Source organism: Penicillium oxalicum, chromosome VI (assembly GCF_001723175.1).
Source record: "Penicillium oxalicum strain HP7-1 chromosome VI, whole genome shotgun sequence".
Taxonomy (NCBI): Eukaryota; Fungi; Ascomycota; class Eurotiomycetes; order Eurotiales; family Aspergillaceae; genus Penicillium; species Penicillium oxalicum.
Genome location: NC_064655.1, coordinates 1751661 through 1767121, shown reverse-complemented (window position 1 = coordinate 1767121; position 15461 = coordinate 1751661). Strand labels below are relative to the sequence as shown.

The 15461-nt window shown below is 51.7% G+C and overlaps 6 protein-coding genes and 1 non-coding gene across 7 annotated transcripts; 3 read left to right on the top strand and 4 right to left on the bottom strand.

The window, feature by feature from the left end:
- Window positions 1–48: 48 nt before the first annotated feature.
- Window positions 49–1475, top strand: POX_f07907 (ATP-dependent (S)-NAD(P)H-hydrate dehydratase; the record flags this gene model as incomplete). The annotated part of the gene is made up of 6 exons (XM_050116696.1): window positions 49–142; window positions 218–257; window positions 310–356; window positions 418–428; window positions 485–517; window positions 591–1475. 6 exons carry the CDS (start codon window positions 49–51, stop codon window positions 1473–1475), a joined length of 1110 nt encoding a protein of 369 aa, XP_049966835.1.
- Window positions 1476–3061: 1586 nt separating this feature from the next.
- Window positions 3062–3412, top strand: POX_f07906 (uncharacterized protein; the record flags this gene model as incomplete). The annotated part of the gene is made up of 1 exon (XM_050116695.1): window positions 3062–3412. One exon carries the CDS (start codon window positions 3062–3064, stop codon window positions 3410–3412), a length of 351 nt encoding a protein of 116 aa, XP_049966834.1.
- A 508-nt stretch (window positions 3413–3920) lies between these two features.
- On the bottom strand, window positions 3921–6544 carry POX_f07905 (DNA replication licensing factor MCM7; the record flags this gene model as incomplete). The annotated part of the gene is made up of 4 exons (XM_050116694.1): window positions 3921–3989; window positions 4052–5969; window positions 6028–6164; window positions 6230–6544. 4 exons carry the CDS (start codon window positions 6542–6544, stop codon window positions 3921–3923), a joined length of 2439 nt encoding a protein of 812 aa, XP_049966833.1.
- A 494-nt stretch (window positions 6545–7038) lies between these two features.
- POX_f07904 (uncharacterized protein) lies at window positions 7039–10925 on the top strand (the record flags this gene model as incomplete). The annotated part of the gene is made up of 4 exons (XM_050116693.1): window positions 7039–7149; window positions 7213–7341; window positions 7529–7607; window positions 7678–10925. The coding sequence occupies 4 exons, from the start codon at window positions 7039–7041 to the stop codon at window positions 10923–10925; spliced, it is 3567 nt and encodes a 1188-aa protein (XP_049966832.1).
- Window positions 10926–11502: 577 nt separating this feature from the next.
- On the bottom strand, window positions 11503–11588 carry POX_tR144. The gene has a single exon. It is a non-coding gene; the product is annotated as a tRNA-Asp (tRNA).
- Window positions 11589–12390: 802 nt separating this feature from the next.
- On the bottom strand, window positions 12391–13240 carry POX_f07903 (uncharacterized protein; the record flags this gene model as incomplete). The annotated part of the gene is made up of 2 exons (XM_050116692.1): window positions 12391–12866; window positions 12922–13240. 2 exons carry the CDS (start codon window positions 13238–13240, stop codon window positions 12391–12393), a joined length of 795 nt encoding a protein of 264 aa, XP_049966831.1.
- A 299-nt stretch (window positions 13241–13539) lies between these two features.
- POX_f07902 (uncharacterized protein) lies at window positions 13540–15356 on the bottom strand (the record flags this gene model as incomplete). Its single annotated transcript, XM_050116691.1, has 3 exons — window positions 13540–14466; window positions 14553–14849; window positions 15093–15356. The coding sequence occupies 3 exons, from the start codon at window positions 15354–15356 to the stop codon at window positions 13540–13542; spliced, it is 1488 nt and encodes a 495-aa protein (XP_049966830.1).
- Between the last annotated feature and the right edge of the window lie 105 nt (window positions 15357–15461).

Below are 15461 nucleotides of genomic sequence, written 5' to 3'. Positions count from 1 at the left end.
CGCGATTTGCAAAGTTATCAATTATCTTTCATGAGCAACAAATTCAATATGGAGTCCATTCACCATGTTTCAACATCATCCAAAATCTTGTTCGGCAAAGTCCGCAGGATGGTGCCGCCGATGCTGGAGAAGTTCCATAAAGGTAAGAGACATGCGCCGGACATGCTCTGGTATCTTCTATTCTAGCTGTACCGAACGGAGACTGATAGCGCCTCAGGTCAGCTTGGGCGAGTTGCGGTCATCGGAGGATGTGCTGAGTAGGTTGCTTCTGATGTTTGAAGACAGATTGGGTGGACTAAAAAGATCAAGTTATACCGGCGCTCCCTATTTCTCTGCGATGGCTTCGGCCAAACTAGGTATGTACACTTGGTGGTTTCGATACGAGACTGTGTGTCTGTAAGCTAATCTGAACTGCAGGCTGTGATATGGTATGATTCTATTCTGGAGATTGTACCACTGTGACTAAAGTACTGATGTCCGTCAGAGCCATGTTCTCTGTGAACGCTCCGCTGCACCTGTAAGCTCTCATTGCCGGCCTACCTTGCGTGCGCGCCAAACGAGGGCGGAAAAATTGACGTCGCCCAAACCAGGTTGTCAAATCATACTCACCAAACCTGATGGTTCACCCCATTCTTCCGAGCTCAGACTCTGTCAAGGATCCCAAGTCCATTGATGCCTCAGAGCTAGCGGGACCCATCATCGCCATGCTCTCGCGCTTACATGCTCTGGTCATTGGTCCAGGTCTCGGACGCGATGGAGTCACACTGCAGGTTGTTGCTGAGGTCATCAAAGAAGCTCGAAAGCAGTCTATTCCGTTTGTCCTCGATGCAGATGGGCTGCTCATTGTCACGCAAGATCCAGAACTGATCAAAGGATACAAAGAATGCATTCTGACACCTAATGTTGTTGAGTTCGGACGTCTTGCCAAGGCGTTGGGGGTCCAGGTGAGCAGCCAAGCAGAGCTCGATACCAAGACTAGCGAGGATGAGAAAATCAGCAAAGAGTCGGACGCCTGTGAGCAGCTTTCAAGGGCTTTGGGCGGTGTGACAATCATCCAGAAAGGACCCCATGATGTCATCTCCAACGGGGTTACCAGTCTCATTTCGAGCGTTCAGGGAGGTTTGAAGCGCAGTGGTGGTCAAGGCGACACGTTGACGGGATCTTTGGGGACAATGTTGGCCTGGCGAGCAGCTTATCACAACAAGCTGTGGGATTCAGGCGAGAAAGACAATGACCAGGACGCGCAGAACAAGGAGGATGTTCAGTCTGAGCTCGAGACAGAAGGCAAGCGCATGTCCCCAGCGACAACCTTGCTACTCGCCGCGTGGGCAGGAAGCTCCATTACGCGCGAGTGCTCACGTCGGGCCTTTGAAAAGAAGGGCCGCAGTCTGCAAGCCAGTGATTTGACAGAGGAGGTTCACCCTAGCTTTTTGTCGCTGATTGGCGAGCCCGAGGGCTCGAAGACGCACCTTTGAGTCAGACTTGAGCAGGCAGTGACATCGTCGCCTATGGTCTAAATATGAAGTGTCTTATGTGACGAGTGTTTTAGAAATATCTGTACAGCTCAAGCCGAGGAAAGTGATGGAAAGAAGAACCTATGATATATGGCAGTATGATGGTTGTACATAACCGCTACAAACTATCTCGTTGTTGAAATTGAGAGCTTGACACACAACAATGAGATAGTCTCGAGGACCGGATCGGCCATGTCTCTTCATCGCACAAGCCCGCAGTGGTTATGGTGAACCGTAAGATAAGACAGTTGCCTGGCCACTTGCGTCTACGTGGTTGAGAGACCCAGGCAAAGTGCAGACCTGCGCAAAATCTCCAGATGTGAGACATGTACTCGCCGATCGGTCAGGTCAATGCACTGCTGCATGGATGGGTTTCCCAGAAATGGCGTACTTCTTGTGACAATCTTCTCTCAGCCGTAGCGGAAACCCCTCCTATACATCGAATATCGCGTCTTGAGGAATAGTTTGGTCACTCCTTCTTCAATATCTCATAGCTTACGCATTGAAAAAGACAATTGAGACATGAACAGCTGAAATAGGATATCAATAGCAGCTTTTTGGATTCAATGTATCATATGAGCATCCAGTCTTCTAAGAGCTGCCGCCCCGTCCATTCAGCCCAGTGATTTAGTCCTCTTCTTACCTCATTTAGCCTGGTCTCACTACCTATGCCTCAGCTAATATTAACCTGTCATTATTTCAAAGTTCCAGAGTATACATCTCAGCCTTGCTTTGTCCAAAGACACAAAGACACGAATGCCCAGCCACGGTGTAAAACAAACCCAATGACAACCTGATGGAAAAGGTACTCGAGGCGGTATAAGCTGCTGCCACGTGCCAAGTCAAGTGATCCAAACCGTGCCGTTTCGATACTTTTTCTGGACAAACAAAAATAGCTGGACGTCGTCGTTGGGCCACCCACCATGAGGCTGACTACCAATGTCCACGGTTCATCCAAGACAAGATTCCCCGCGGGAGTGCAGCCCGGCCACAGGCAGTCTGACTGACAAGATTTGAGCAGTCCACATGATTATTCTCATTCAAAGTGAACGGTGATCGGTATCTGTCATCCAGAAGGACATTGGTGATGTCTTAGAGGTCGTATTCCGGTCCTCGTATCTGCGCCCCGCTCGAGGCTGGATGGTTGCCAGCCTGGAGGAAAAGAACGGAAGCTGAAGCGGACATGGCGTGTCTCATGGGAAAGCTACACCACATACCCTGCATTCTCTCAGCCCGAAAATGATGCGTTCATGTTCTTCCAGTAGGGCAGATCTCAAGGAGCCCAGCTTTGACGAGTTTGCTAACCGTGGAAGAGAGGCATCGGCAAGCATGTTGACGAGCTGGTCTATTCTTGGGAAATCCCAAATCTCACATCCAACAGACGCAATCATGCCTCGGAAGCACAAGTATAAAGCCCTCAACATTCCTCCACAAGTCCGACCGTCTCCATCAAACTCATCCGCCCGTCTCTCCCCAATCGAGTACGACGCAAACTTACTTTGAGCAAAGCCATTCACCATCCCACCGAGATCCAAACATCAGTCATCATGTACTTCTCTACACTGGCGATCCTCATCACTACGGCCACGATGGCTCTTACCAGCCCTGTGTCCCCCAAATGCGGAACCTGCAACCCGCTCTCGGGTCAAAACAGCTGCGACGTGACCACCTCGTGTATCAACACGGGAAAAGCCTTCCACTGCGCATGTCGGGCCGGCTTTAAAGCCTCGGAGAGGAACAATGATGTCCAGAGCCAATTCCGCCTGAACATGCCCAATTACGAGTTCCTGGTCTTTGTGCCGGAGAAGACTGTGTGCAACACTCTTTGCGACAATCCATATGCGGCTCCGGCGGACCTCTGCCGCGAGGTTCGCAAGTATGACAGCTGCGTCGTTTAGGACCTTCGCTGCATTCATGCTCAATTGACATGGGTCTAGGAGGACAATTATATGTGCCAATCGAAGAGAAACCTACCCGATGAGGATGTGGTGGGTATACATGTGACAGGGGAGACGGGGAGAACTATTGGGATGCTCAGACGTCGGTTTGATGGTAGGAATGGGCGAGGAAGATTGTTTCATACTCTGGATGCGATCATATAGTTGACAATAACACACTCTTATTTCAGTTGGCTGAAGGGCCTTGCAGAGTGTCAACGTAATCAGAATTCAGTCTAGCAGATTGGAAAAAGAAAACTTCGGAGATCAATTATTTGACTGTCCAAGTGCACTTCTCGTGTGCAAAGTTCTAGCCCATTCGCATAAAGAGTCCAAAATCAGACGCCTTAACACCCTTGTTGGCCTTGGACTCTACCAGGTCCACCAGATGCATCTCAAAATCACGCAAAGGGCTCCGTTGCCCTCAAGGCGAAGGGAAGGAAAATGTAATACAAATATAACCACTACATTAGCCGTGCATCTCATCATCCCCGTCAAAGAACACCAGGCGGGAGCCATTTCCAACGATTTGCCACACCTGGAGAATATGAAATTAGCAAATTTGTTCCCATCAGGATGCAAGGAACAGGGGGAACATACATTCAACTCGGAATATTCCTGAAGGGTGGTGGTGAGTTGGTCTTCGGTGAACCCCTTCGCCAAGACACGCTCGCGAATACGTCTCACGCTGAGCGCGTTGTCCTCGTCATCACCGATGGCGGCAGCACCACTCTCCCGCAAAGTGCGAATCAGAGTGTAAATCTTGCTGCTGGGGGTATGATCGGCACCGGACTCGCCATCATTGTACAGGGAGGCCTTGCTGACCTCGATGAGACGAAGCGCTTCGTCAACGTCTTCGCGCACCACCTCCTCGCTGAAGCGCAGGCGAGCCAAAGCCTGTGACAGACGCACAATACCCAACAAAGTACGCGGGGTGACATGGGAGAATTGCTGCTTGCGAGCCTCATCCTTCTTTTGGCGCTTTCGCATGGCAACATAAGCGCCGACCATGTAGTCGGAGACACTTGTGGGAACCACGGGGCGGTAAGTCCGGGCCTTGGCGATATATTGACGGACCTCATGAGGGGTGAACATGACGCCTGCGTCTTCGGTCTCAGGGTGCTTGTTGTGCATGTGAACGTAAGTAACATGATTGGCAAGCTCCTCATCCACCTCACGGGACGGAGTGTCCAGCAGGAGGAACATGACGTCGAATCGAGAGAGAAGGGCGGCGGGGAGATTGATATTTTCGACGGGCGAAATACGAGGGTTATAGCGACCATACAACGGGTTGGCGGCAGCAAGGATCGAGGTTCGTGCATTAAGGGTGGTAGTAATACCGGCTTTGGAGATGGAGATGGTCTGTTGCTCCATGACCTCGTGAATGGCAGTTCGGTCGGAATCATCCATCTTGTCGAACTCGTCAATGCAGCAAATACCGTTATCAGCGAGAACCAAGGCACCACCTTCCAGCATCATCTCATCGGTGACAGGGTCTCTCATCACAGCGGCAGTCAAACCGACACCACTGCTTCCACGTCCGGTCGTGTAAACACCACGAGGGGCAACTTTGGTGATGTATCGAAGCAACTGGGATTTGGCAACACCAGGGTCACCCATCAAGCAGATGTTGATATCACCACGAATATGCATGCCATCGCCCATCTCTTTGGTAACACCGCCAATCAGCAGGAGCAACAGTGCCTTCTTGACGTCAAGATGCCCAAAGATTTCGGGGGCGATCGAGCGCGAGAGGTACTCGTACATGTTGCCGGAGTTTTGGTACTGCTCAATCTTCCGCAAAGTCCGGGCATCCATGCCGATCTCATTATAGGCCTTCTTATGCTGCGTGATGTTTTGAGCTTCCAGGTATGTGTCTGTCAAGAGACCGGCACGGATAGCACGGAAGCCAGTGTACGGAGTAGGCAAGAAGATGCCAGCGATGTCCACCACATCTCCAGGGTTCAACTGGCGGGTTTGCGCTCCGTGGCAGTGAACAGTCATAGTGCGAGGGATGTGTCCCACAGGCACCTGATCAGCCATTTCTTGAATCTTGACTTCCTGGAAAGGAACGAATTTGGACGCTCGGGTCGACAAAAACAGCTGGCCCTTGGTGTTGTTCTTCTTGCAGTCCTCCGAGAGACACTCCGATAAAGGCATGAACTGCTTCGTCGTCACGGGCTGGAAGACTTCACAGCCGCAGACATCACAAGTGTATGCGTTGATTTGAACGGCAGGCTTGACATCGGACACACGGGTGGTGATGCCGCGTACGGTGATCAGTGTGCCAAGATGCTCACCACGCACGTTTCGCACGGCCAATGCTTTGCCAGCGCGGTCACTGCTAGAGCCCGACGCTGTGAGAGGCTTGAAGTTGAGCGTGTATCGTCGAGTCAACTCAGGCGGGAATAGGGAAGCAATAGGCGCGGCATCCATATCAGCTTCCGACTGCATCTGTTGCGTTTCGTTGCGCTTCTCGCGCTGAGACATGATCACATCCAGCACGTCATCTTTGAACCTATGGAGATTGTTAGTTATCAAGGTCGCACTTGAAAAGCACAGACTGGAGGACATACGTAATCTCCTTGGTCTCTTTGGGCATGACAGCATCCACAGCTTGTGAGAAGACATCGATATACCGCTTCGTATTCTTTTGGATAGAGTCAACCAGCTTCAAGCTTTGCTGCATCTCCTCTGTCAAGGTTTTCTCGTACTATGTGGGGATCGTTAGAAATTAGTCCCCTTTCACCGGCAATTGTAACAGTGTGGCGCACTCACGACATCCAGATCGTCAAGCTCAATGACAATGTTCGATGCTTCGCGATTGGCGATGTCCTGCAGAATTTGCATGTACTTGAGCTTCGGCTCCCGGCGCCTCGTCGCTCCCCGTGTCTCTGTTCTCTCATCCTCGACATCGTCCATGAAGTCGTATTCATCACTGGATCGATTCCCGTCAATGTTTAGATCCTCCAATGCTTCGGTCGCAGCAGCTTCGGAGGTCGACTGGAGGGTCTTGAAATGCTGCAAGAAATCCTTGAACCCGTCTAATTGCGCGGCATAATCGACCGGCGCCTGATACTGTAGCAAAGCCATGCTGGAGTGGGGTGCACGAGGTTGCGCTCGACTTGTTCCAAATGAGCGTAAAGGTTTGTTGAGACGGGGCAGCTACGAGGACGGAAAGGTCCGAGCCAAGCCCCCCCCTCCCTTCTGAGAATCTGCGTTTGCTGGCCCGTGGAGCGAGACGCGCAACACGAAAAGACGCGCCGAGTATGCCGCTAACTTCTTTGGGAGAAGTTGCACGATCCACGTGTAGCGCCGCCAGCAACCCCCTTCGGTAGATCAGTTTCTCCATCTTTCCGGCCATTCGGTCAGGGCCGACCGCCGAGAGTCAGCTGACCGGTCACTTAGCCTCGGCTGCCCGGAGTTGGTCGACGCTAGTGGCCCGGCGGGTGTGGACTGCGGAGACCAAGAGAGATACAGTCCGGGGGGAGGACTTTCGCTCATGCGGCCGAACATCCCACTCTTGAGATCTTTACGTCTCTTCCGTGCTTTCTGTCGCTCCCAGAAAGGCGATCAACGCTGCATCAATGGCGCCCAAGAAGCCTTCCACCACGGCGGAAGTTGCGCTGATCCCTCTCAAAAATTGTCTCGTCAATTTACCGCCGTCAGTGGTTGCTTTGTTGGTCAATGCTAACACTGTGAGTTACCGAGCTTGGATCGGACGACGTGAAAGGTTGAGCTAATTTTCCTGAATACTGTAGCCTGCACAAAATGTCATTATCGAGCTGCAATACAAGGCTCCTTCAGGCAAGGTCAATGGCGCTCCGCCGCAGCGGTCATGCTTTTTGGGCTGGACAGGCATGCCGAGCAAGCGAAAGCTTGCGCCGGTAGTAGGCCGGGAAGGAATGAATGGTGGCTTCTCTAGAGAGCAAGAGATTTCCACCGTCGAGCTCGATACAACGTTTGGACGGCTTCTTGGACTGACCGAGGGACAAAAGGCAAAGACATCTTCCCCCCCCCCCCCCCCTCCCCACACATCGTCCGCATTGTCGCGTGGGGTAAACTGACTCCTTACAGGTCGGTCTGCTAGTGCACCTCGATCCACCAGTTGCGCACACCATCAACATTGAGCCTTTGACTCCAGAGGATTGGGAGAGTAAGTGAAGCCTTTTGCTGAAATGTGCCAGCGCCATATAACTGACTCACTCACTCTCGTGCCCCCTTAGTCATTGAACTCCACGCCACCTTTTTGGAACTCAATCTCCTCTCTCAGATCCGTGCGTTGCCCAATCCCTCATACAGTACCGCACAAGCCGAACATCTGCATCCGCTTGCACTACATCTCTCACCTACCTCGACGGCCAACATCATTGTCACCTCGTTGACTCCCGCCCCGGATGCAACTTCCCCGTTTGCCAAGATCGCAGCCGACGCCGAGGTGATCGTCGCCCCTAAGGTCCGATCAAAAACCGGGAAATCTCCCCGAGGCGATAGTCGCAGTAATGCCGGGAGCAGCAGGAAAAGTACAGGTGGCCGTAGCTCCGGTAGCACGGTCCGTCACAAGTCCAGCCGGTCTGACTCGAGAGGCGCCTTGTTTTTGCGGGGAGTAGAGCGAACTACGGCTGGTGAATACTTTGACCCCGAGATGGAGGAGGATGAGAACGAAGGGCTTCGGATCTGGGTTGGACCAGAGGTTCTAGCTTCACAAGAGCTGCGCGGTGCTCAATGGGCGTGTGTGTCCATCGTTCAGCCCGCAGGGCTGAGGCCGCCAATCGATCCTCAGCAACAACTCGCTCAGCAAGAACAGCAGAAAGCTCACGATGCGGGAGCTCCCAGCAGCAAGCTTGTTGCCAAGCTACTACCGTGGGAGGAGGCGCCAGATAGCAGACATGTGGCAATGTCCACCATGCTTTGCACTTCGTTGGGCGCGGAAAACATCGTTGGAGGAATCGTTCGCGTGGAGGCTGCTCCACCACAGCTCCACCGGTCGGCCGTCAAGACTCTGAAGTTATATCCATTCTTGACAGATGCATCGAAGAAGAAAGATGGACTGAAATTTGGTGCTGACACGTCGGCAGCCCGAGACGCGCTAGCTGAACGATTGAAGGTTCTCTATGGCAGCACCGGGTCTGATACAGGGCTATTTGCAGGCCCACTGACCGATGGGATGATTTTGCCAAAGGTTCATAAACACCCTTCGGTCTCGGGCTTCGATGGAGCTATTCTGCGCTTCGATCCTCCTCTCAAAGGCACGTCAGAAGAGAACAAGATCATTTTTGGATGGCTCTTGGGCTCCGAAGCCAAACTGAATGTGGAAGTACAAGCCGAGATACCCCCTCCCTCCGACACGACGCTATTTGGACTGCCCTCCGAGGACTCCCTTACCGAAAGTGTCCCCCAGCTGGTGGGAATCGACTCAATTATCTCTCAGGCGATGACCAATCTCACAAAGTCCTCTTCTATCCTGTTGACGGGCGGGCTTGGGGCTGGCAAAACAGCCTTGACGCACCTGTTGGCTCATCGACTCCGCAAGGAACATCTATTCAGCGTGAAATACTTCTCATGCCGCAAACTCGTCACCGATGAGACTCGAATCTCCAACATCAAGGAGGTTTTGAATCGCCTCTTCATGTCCGCTTCCTGGTGTGCACGCTTGGGTGGGCAGGCTGTTGTGATCCTTGATGATCTTGACAAACTCTGTCCCGTGGAGACGGAAATGCAGGTTGGCAATGACAATGGCCGGAGCCGCCAGAACAGTGAGGTTATCTGCTCGATGGTGCGGGAATACTGCTCCATGAACTCGTCCGTAGTTCTGTTGGCGACAGCTCAGGCCAAGGAGTCTCTGAACAATGTTATCATCGGCGGACATGTGGTTCGCGAGATCATCAATATGCGAGCGCCAGACAAGGAGGGACGCCGGAAGGTCCTGGAGAAGCTCACCAGCCAGGACAAGCCTACCGAGTCTCTTAATGGCCATGTTCGATCCACGAGCTCCTCCACCCAAAACACTCAGGATTCGTGGCTCGATCCTTCCAATCCCGGTAGCCGACCCAGCTCGTCTGGTGGCGATGGGTTCCAGCTTAGCAAAGATGTTGATTTCCTCGAGCTTGCTGGAAAGACTGATGGGTACGCACCTGGTGACCTGGTGCTACTGGTTGCTCGTGCGCGCAATGAAGCGCTGATTCGATCTGTTTCGGATCTCTCATCCGAGTCCAAATTGATCACACTGGGCACTGAAGACTTTGACAGTGCATTGAAGGGGTTCACTCCAGCATCTCTGCGCAATGTCACTCTGACATCGTCCACAACAACCTTCTCTGCGATCGGTGGCCTGTTTGAGACCCGCAAGATGCTGTTGGAAACCTTACAATACCCGACCAAATACGCGCCCATCTTCGCACAGTGCCCGCTGCGGCTCCGCTCGGGTCTGCTCTTATACGGGTACCCTGGTTGCGGCAAGACGCTTTTGGCAAGTGCAGTTGCCGGAGAGTGTGGCCTGAACTTCATCAGCGTCAAGGGTCCGGAAATTCTGAACAAGTACATCGGCGCCAGTGAGAAGAGTGTCCGAGATCTCTTTGAGCGTGCCCAGGCTGCCAGGCCCTGTGTTTTGTTCTTCGACGAGTTTGACAGTATCGCACCCAAGCGCGGTCATGACTCGACTGGTGTCACCGACCGAGTCGTCAATCAACTTCTCACTCAGATGGACGGTGCAGAGGGTCTCTCTGGAGTCTATGTTCTGGCAGCCACGTCCCGTCCGGACTTGATTGATCCGGCGCTGTTGCGACCAGGTCGTCTTGACAAGTCATTGCTGTGTGATATGCCTGCGCAGGCTGACCGTCTTGATATCATTCGAGCTGTGAGCGAGAAGCTCAAGATGAGCGACGAGGTCCGCACCCGGCTGGACGAGGTCGCCGCACGGACTGAGGGTCTCTCGGGTGCTGATCTCCAGGCCGTTGTATACAACGCGCATTTGGAGGCAGTTCATGACGCACTGGGCGACAGCTCGGCAGAAAAGCCGGGTACCAAGACCGGTACGGCGAAGAGCTCGACAGCCAGCACTTCGACCAAGTCATTCATCCAATTCCTCTACTCTTCTTCTGAGGAAGCCTCTCGCTCGGTCACTCTCCCGCCCCCGGCTGTGGTTGCTGCCAAGCTCGATGCTATCAAGAGTGCCCGCCGCCGCCAACGGCAATTGGAGAATGGGTTGACTGCTGCCAGTTCCACTCCTGCTGCTGCGCCCACGACGAACGGGGCTGGAGCTGGTGCCGAAGCTGAGAATGACGGGCTACGGGATGAGATTGTCGTGCGATGGGAACACATGGAGCGTTCTCTCAAGTCGACGCGTGCCTCGCTCAGTCCGGCGGAGCGACGACGGTTCCAGGGCATTTACCGAGAATTCGTGGTCGGTCGCAATGGCGAGATGCCCAACGGAGAGGCAGCGAATGAGATCGGAGGTCGGTCAAGCCTAATGTGATTTGTTCTCTTCGTTGTTCGGAGAAGACCATCGTCTTCGAAACCTTTTCTCTTGTATATTGATATCCCGTCTGCAAATGTCATTGCTACTAGTTGGACTCGTGAACTCCAAATGTGTCCTGCAGCAATGCTACAATGATTACTAGGTCCAGGTCTTCTGAACTTGTGCCTCTTCCATGGCCCAGGGAAATATAGGTATCCTCTGGACTTTGACCCAAGTAGGTATCTAACAACATAACCTTCCCGGTCGTTAGGCCACTCATGGTCTCCATTTATATATGGGTTCAACCTCCCGGCCAATTCTAGTCCATGAGAATACATGCACGCTGTACTGAAATGTCAAATTATACATGAATCTTGGCGCGATAGACCTAAGGAAGAATATGTGGATCTTTTACAAGCAAGATCGGTTTCCTCACCACTGACCTAGCGCGCGCCCACAAGGGGTCAAATGGATCTGATGGATGAGCGGAATGCCGCCAACACAAAAAATTTCAAAAAAAAAGTCAAGTCACCAACAGAGGTCTTCTTTTCAAAACAATGCAATAGCCAAGAAGCTGTTAGGCCAACAAAAAAATCTCTCCCTCGGGGAATCGAACCCCGGTCTCCCGCGCTTATCGGTGTTAATGACAAGCGGAAATCATGACCACTAGACCAAGGAAGATGCGATGGTCGAGTTACTGCTCGACCACTTGTTGCTGGTTGATGTGAGACTAATTCTTATTTAAAACTATGAACATGATTGATATCTCTCAGCTCATGTTTAACCGCGCATGTCTATGAGGAGCCACGCTTACAACGTGTATTATTATAGTTTTGTACTTTGAATTCTATGAAAACATGGCTAAATCACTGGTATTTGGTGGAAGTAAACAAGAGAAATAACCCAAGAAAATTATAAAACGAGAGAATGAGCAAAGGAGGAGGAAAGAGGGGGATGAAACAACGTAGGATAAACCTCCATATCCCAACTGTTCAACTGGATTTTAAAGACAGAGCTACTGGAATTCTCAAAGCAAGAAGAAGAAGAAGAAGAAGAAGAAGAAGAAGAAGAAGAAATAAATTAAGAAGAAAGAAAAAAAAGCGCTCATTGAACTAAGAGGGTGTACGCTTGGAGGTAAAAGGAGATCCATTCCCCCGCATGATTCAAGGCAAGTTTCGCAAACAGGTACCAGCTCCGTTGTAACTTGCACTCTCGATTCTGTCTCGTCTCAGATAATCCTACATTTAGGTATCTATCTGCGAGACCTCAAAACAACCTCAACCTCTTCCTCACCTCCATCTCTCCAGCCCAGCCCAGCCCAGCTACTTCAGGTAGTCGGCAATACAACTACAGATCACCCGACTTACCCACTCCTGATGTCTCTCGTGCCACAAGACCGGTGGTGGGTCAATGTTGGGCAACCACCATTCTACCCCGTGGTAGAGGGTGCACTCCATGCACAGACATCGTGTCGACTCCGTGCTCACCCCACAGAAGCAATCCCGACAGTGGATGTAGGGCCCCATACCCGGATGAGCCGCGAGCTATATTGAGACGAGGGAGTCAATCGGTCGCTGAAACGTTTATAGAAGCCAAGACTCAAAGATGGGAAGAAGGAGAGGGAGAGAAAGAAAGAGTAAACACATACCCGATACGCGCCGGTGATCTCCCGGTACAGACTCGGGTGAGGCTGGATGATGGGACTCATCTCCAGACCTCGTCGCTGGTGAAGGGGGGGAGTGTCCTTCCGAGCCTGGGTGTACCGGAGTTCGACGACGATCTGTTGGTCTCGCTCGTCGAGTCGGTCACTGCAGGTCTGGCTGGCACCGGGGGGATGGTGGTTGAGGTTGAGGCTGTTGACAACCCGCTTGACCTTGTGCAGGTGCTTTTGCAGTGCCTTGTGGGCCTTTGGGAGGTATTGCTGGAGGTGGAGGTGGGTCTGGAGTAAGAGTTTGAGCACTGAATTATGATAGAACTGTCATCGGATTGATCTGTGGTGAGGGCGGTTGCTCACCTTGCGAGTCATCTTTCTGTTGTTTGTCAGAAACCAAGGTGAGAAAGTCAGAGTGAGATGAACCAGATTGTAGAGGGTGATGCTGAGTGATGGAAGAAATTCCTCGTGGGAGGTACGCCTCTCGACTTAAGTAGCCAAAATAGCTGGTAGGCTCCGATCTGAGAGTGGCCGGAAAATGGATATGAGATGGATGCTTCGGACCTCGATGAGTCGGTGTTAGGCACCACCCGTGACCACCAGTGAGGTGAATACCCTTGAGGAGGTAAACCCCCGGGCTCCAATCTACAGAAACACCGGCGCAGAGATGAATGGCTCCCATTGCGGAGTTTTCTAGACGCAAACCCTCAAGCCGTGTGACATATGATCCACAGGCTTCGGCCATCTCAGAAGAACCTGACTCTATCGCATGTAGCCTATCTCAGCCTGGATGCCCATCCACACGCTTCTTTGATCAGCGAGCCAGACTTTGTAGAAAGTCCCGGAGGAGATGGATTCAGGTGCAAAAAATATGTGGGTGGGGTGGAGTGTGCGATGAGGCAAAAAAACCAGGCTCTCGGTAGCGATTAAATGCCTACTTATGCATCAGGTCCAATCTGATGAACGCTAACAACACTCTCATCATTCCCTTTCTAACGCAATCTCCACCAGCTTCTCCAGCTTCCTCCATTCCGCACTCACAACCGCCTTGGAAGTGCTCGGATCTATCCCATTTGCTTTAAACTCATTGTGAACCTGTGCAAAATTTGCACCAACCAGTCTCTTGAAACTTGGAACTGTGCAGCTCTCAGCTTGTCGACTGGCCAAATCAGCAAGCAAGTACCACAGTACATAGTGGAAGTTCATCTGAGTTTCTTGAATGAGGGCAGCTTCCTTTGAATCAGACTCAAATCCCTCCTGGGAAAGATAAATTGCCAGTTTGGCCAGCACCCAGCCATGCAATTGACGGATGGGATGACTGGGGCTGTATAAGACCGGATCAATTCGCAGATATCGGATTGCCGCATGCAGGAAGCTTTTGCTGAAATTGTTGACGGAGAGGAGGGAGAGGATGAGCTGGTCACGTAGAGAGGCATATGGCTGGCGGGTCAGGGGCCAGTTGGATGTCTTTTTGAGTGTGCGCATTGCCGACTCCAGAGCTTGGATTTGTTCTTGTGGCTTGCTGTCAAAATATGAGGCCTCCTGCATCAGCTCCAGGGCCTCTTTCTCTGCAGCCTCCAAAGCGGTCCGGTCCTTGGGTGAATGCGAGAATTGGTCTTCCGGGCCATCTGGACCCTTTGCACATTTGGTGCACTGGCAGTCAAAATAATATCGTTCAGAGAGCTCTTTGCGGCGAACTGCATAGGGAGTGGTGGTATCAATGTATGAGATGAAAATTTGCTCATCTTTCTTGATGGGACGGATGGCTTTGACAAAGAGCTCCTCGCCATCAAATCCGACGGTGGCATTGTAGTCACAGCTGTGATTGATCAAAGCGGCGAATGGATGTAAGTAAAGACCGATGCGATCGTACATGGCGGTGGTCAGGTTGAAAGAATTCAGATCCAACTTCAGACATCATCAAGTTAGTCATTTTAATCACTCAAGTCCCCTCCTCCGACAAGACGAGATTCCTCGTGCAAGGTGCAACGTACTCGGGCCGCATATCCCATGATCACCTCCTGGCTGATATTCGTCTCCGAGTAACTCTTGACAGCTTTGGACAAAAGATTCATTCGATCCAGCTGAGCTTGGCTTTCAGAAATCTCCTGAATATGTGTCTCGAGGTTGGTGAAGAGGTCCATCTCCTGAGTCGTGCACTTGTTCTTCCACGCCCGGAGGATGATCCGCAAAAGCGCCCGGCCATTATTGGGCAAAATTTGGGGCTTCAAATTTTGAAAAATCTTGCACTCCAGAGAGTGTGCAAATTTCCAGTCTTTGAGCTGACATGTCTGAATTGAGAAGTGTTAGAAGCTGAGGTTGTCGAATTGAATTTGAAGTGCTGCAAAGACTGGGGAGCCCAGTACTGTCGATAACGAGACTTGCGCCATAGAAAACATGGGGTTCTCACCCCTGAAGAAACCCTCACTTGATCGTTTGACTTTCCAATTAAGAGGAAAAAAAGAAGAAGAAAAGAAATCAAAAGATTGAGTAAAGGAAAAAAGAAAAAAAAACAGAGAGAACATGGTACATACTCTATCACAATATCTGACAACCCGACACCCTGTACAAGCCTTCAGGTCTGTCCCCGTCTCCATTTGCCGCTTTCCGAAGCACCCCGCGCAAGTATCGTCCAGGCGCGGCGAGTCAAGAACCGCTACAAACGGTACTTTTGCATGCACAACATCTTGCCCGATCTGGATATCTTTTGTTGCAAACAGTCCATTCCCCATACCATGGGGGGCCGGACGTGGAACTGCATTTGTAACCACTGAAGGGAAAGGTTCTTGAGATGTCATGCTTAATTGGGCGGATTCTCCCTTTTATGTCTCTGGTCTCAAAGGTTTACCTAGGAGGTGGAAATGGGAGGAATATATTTGGGTTGGGTGGGTCCCACTCGGCAT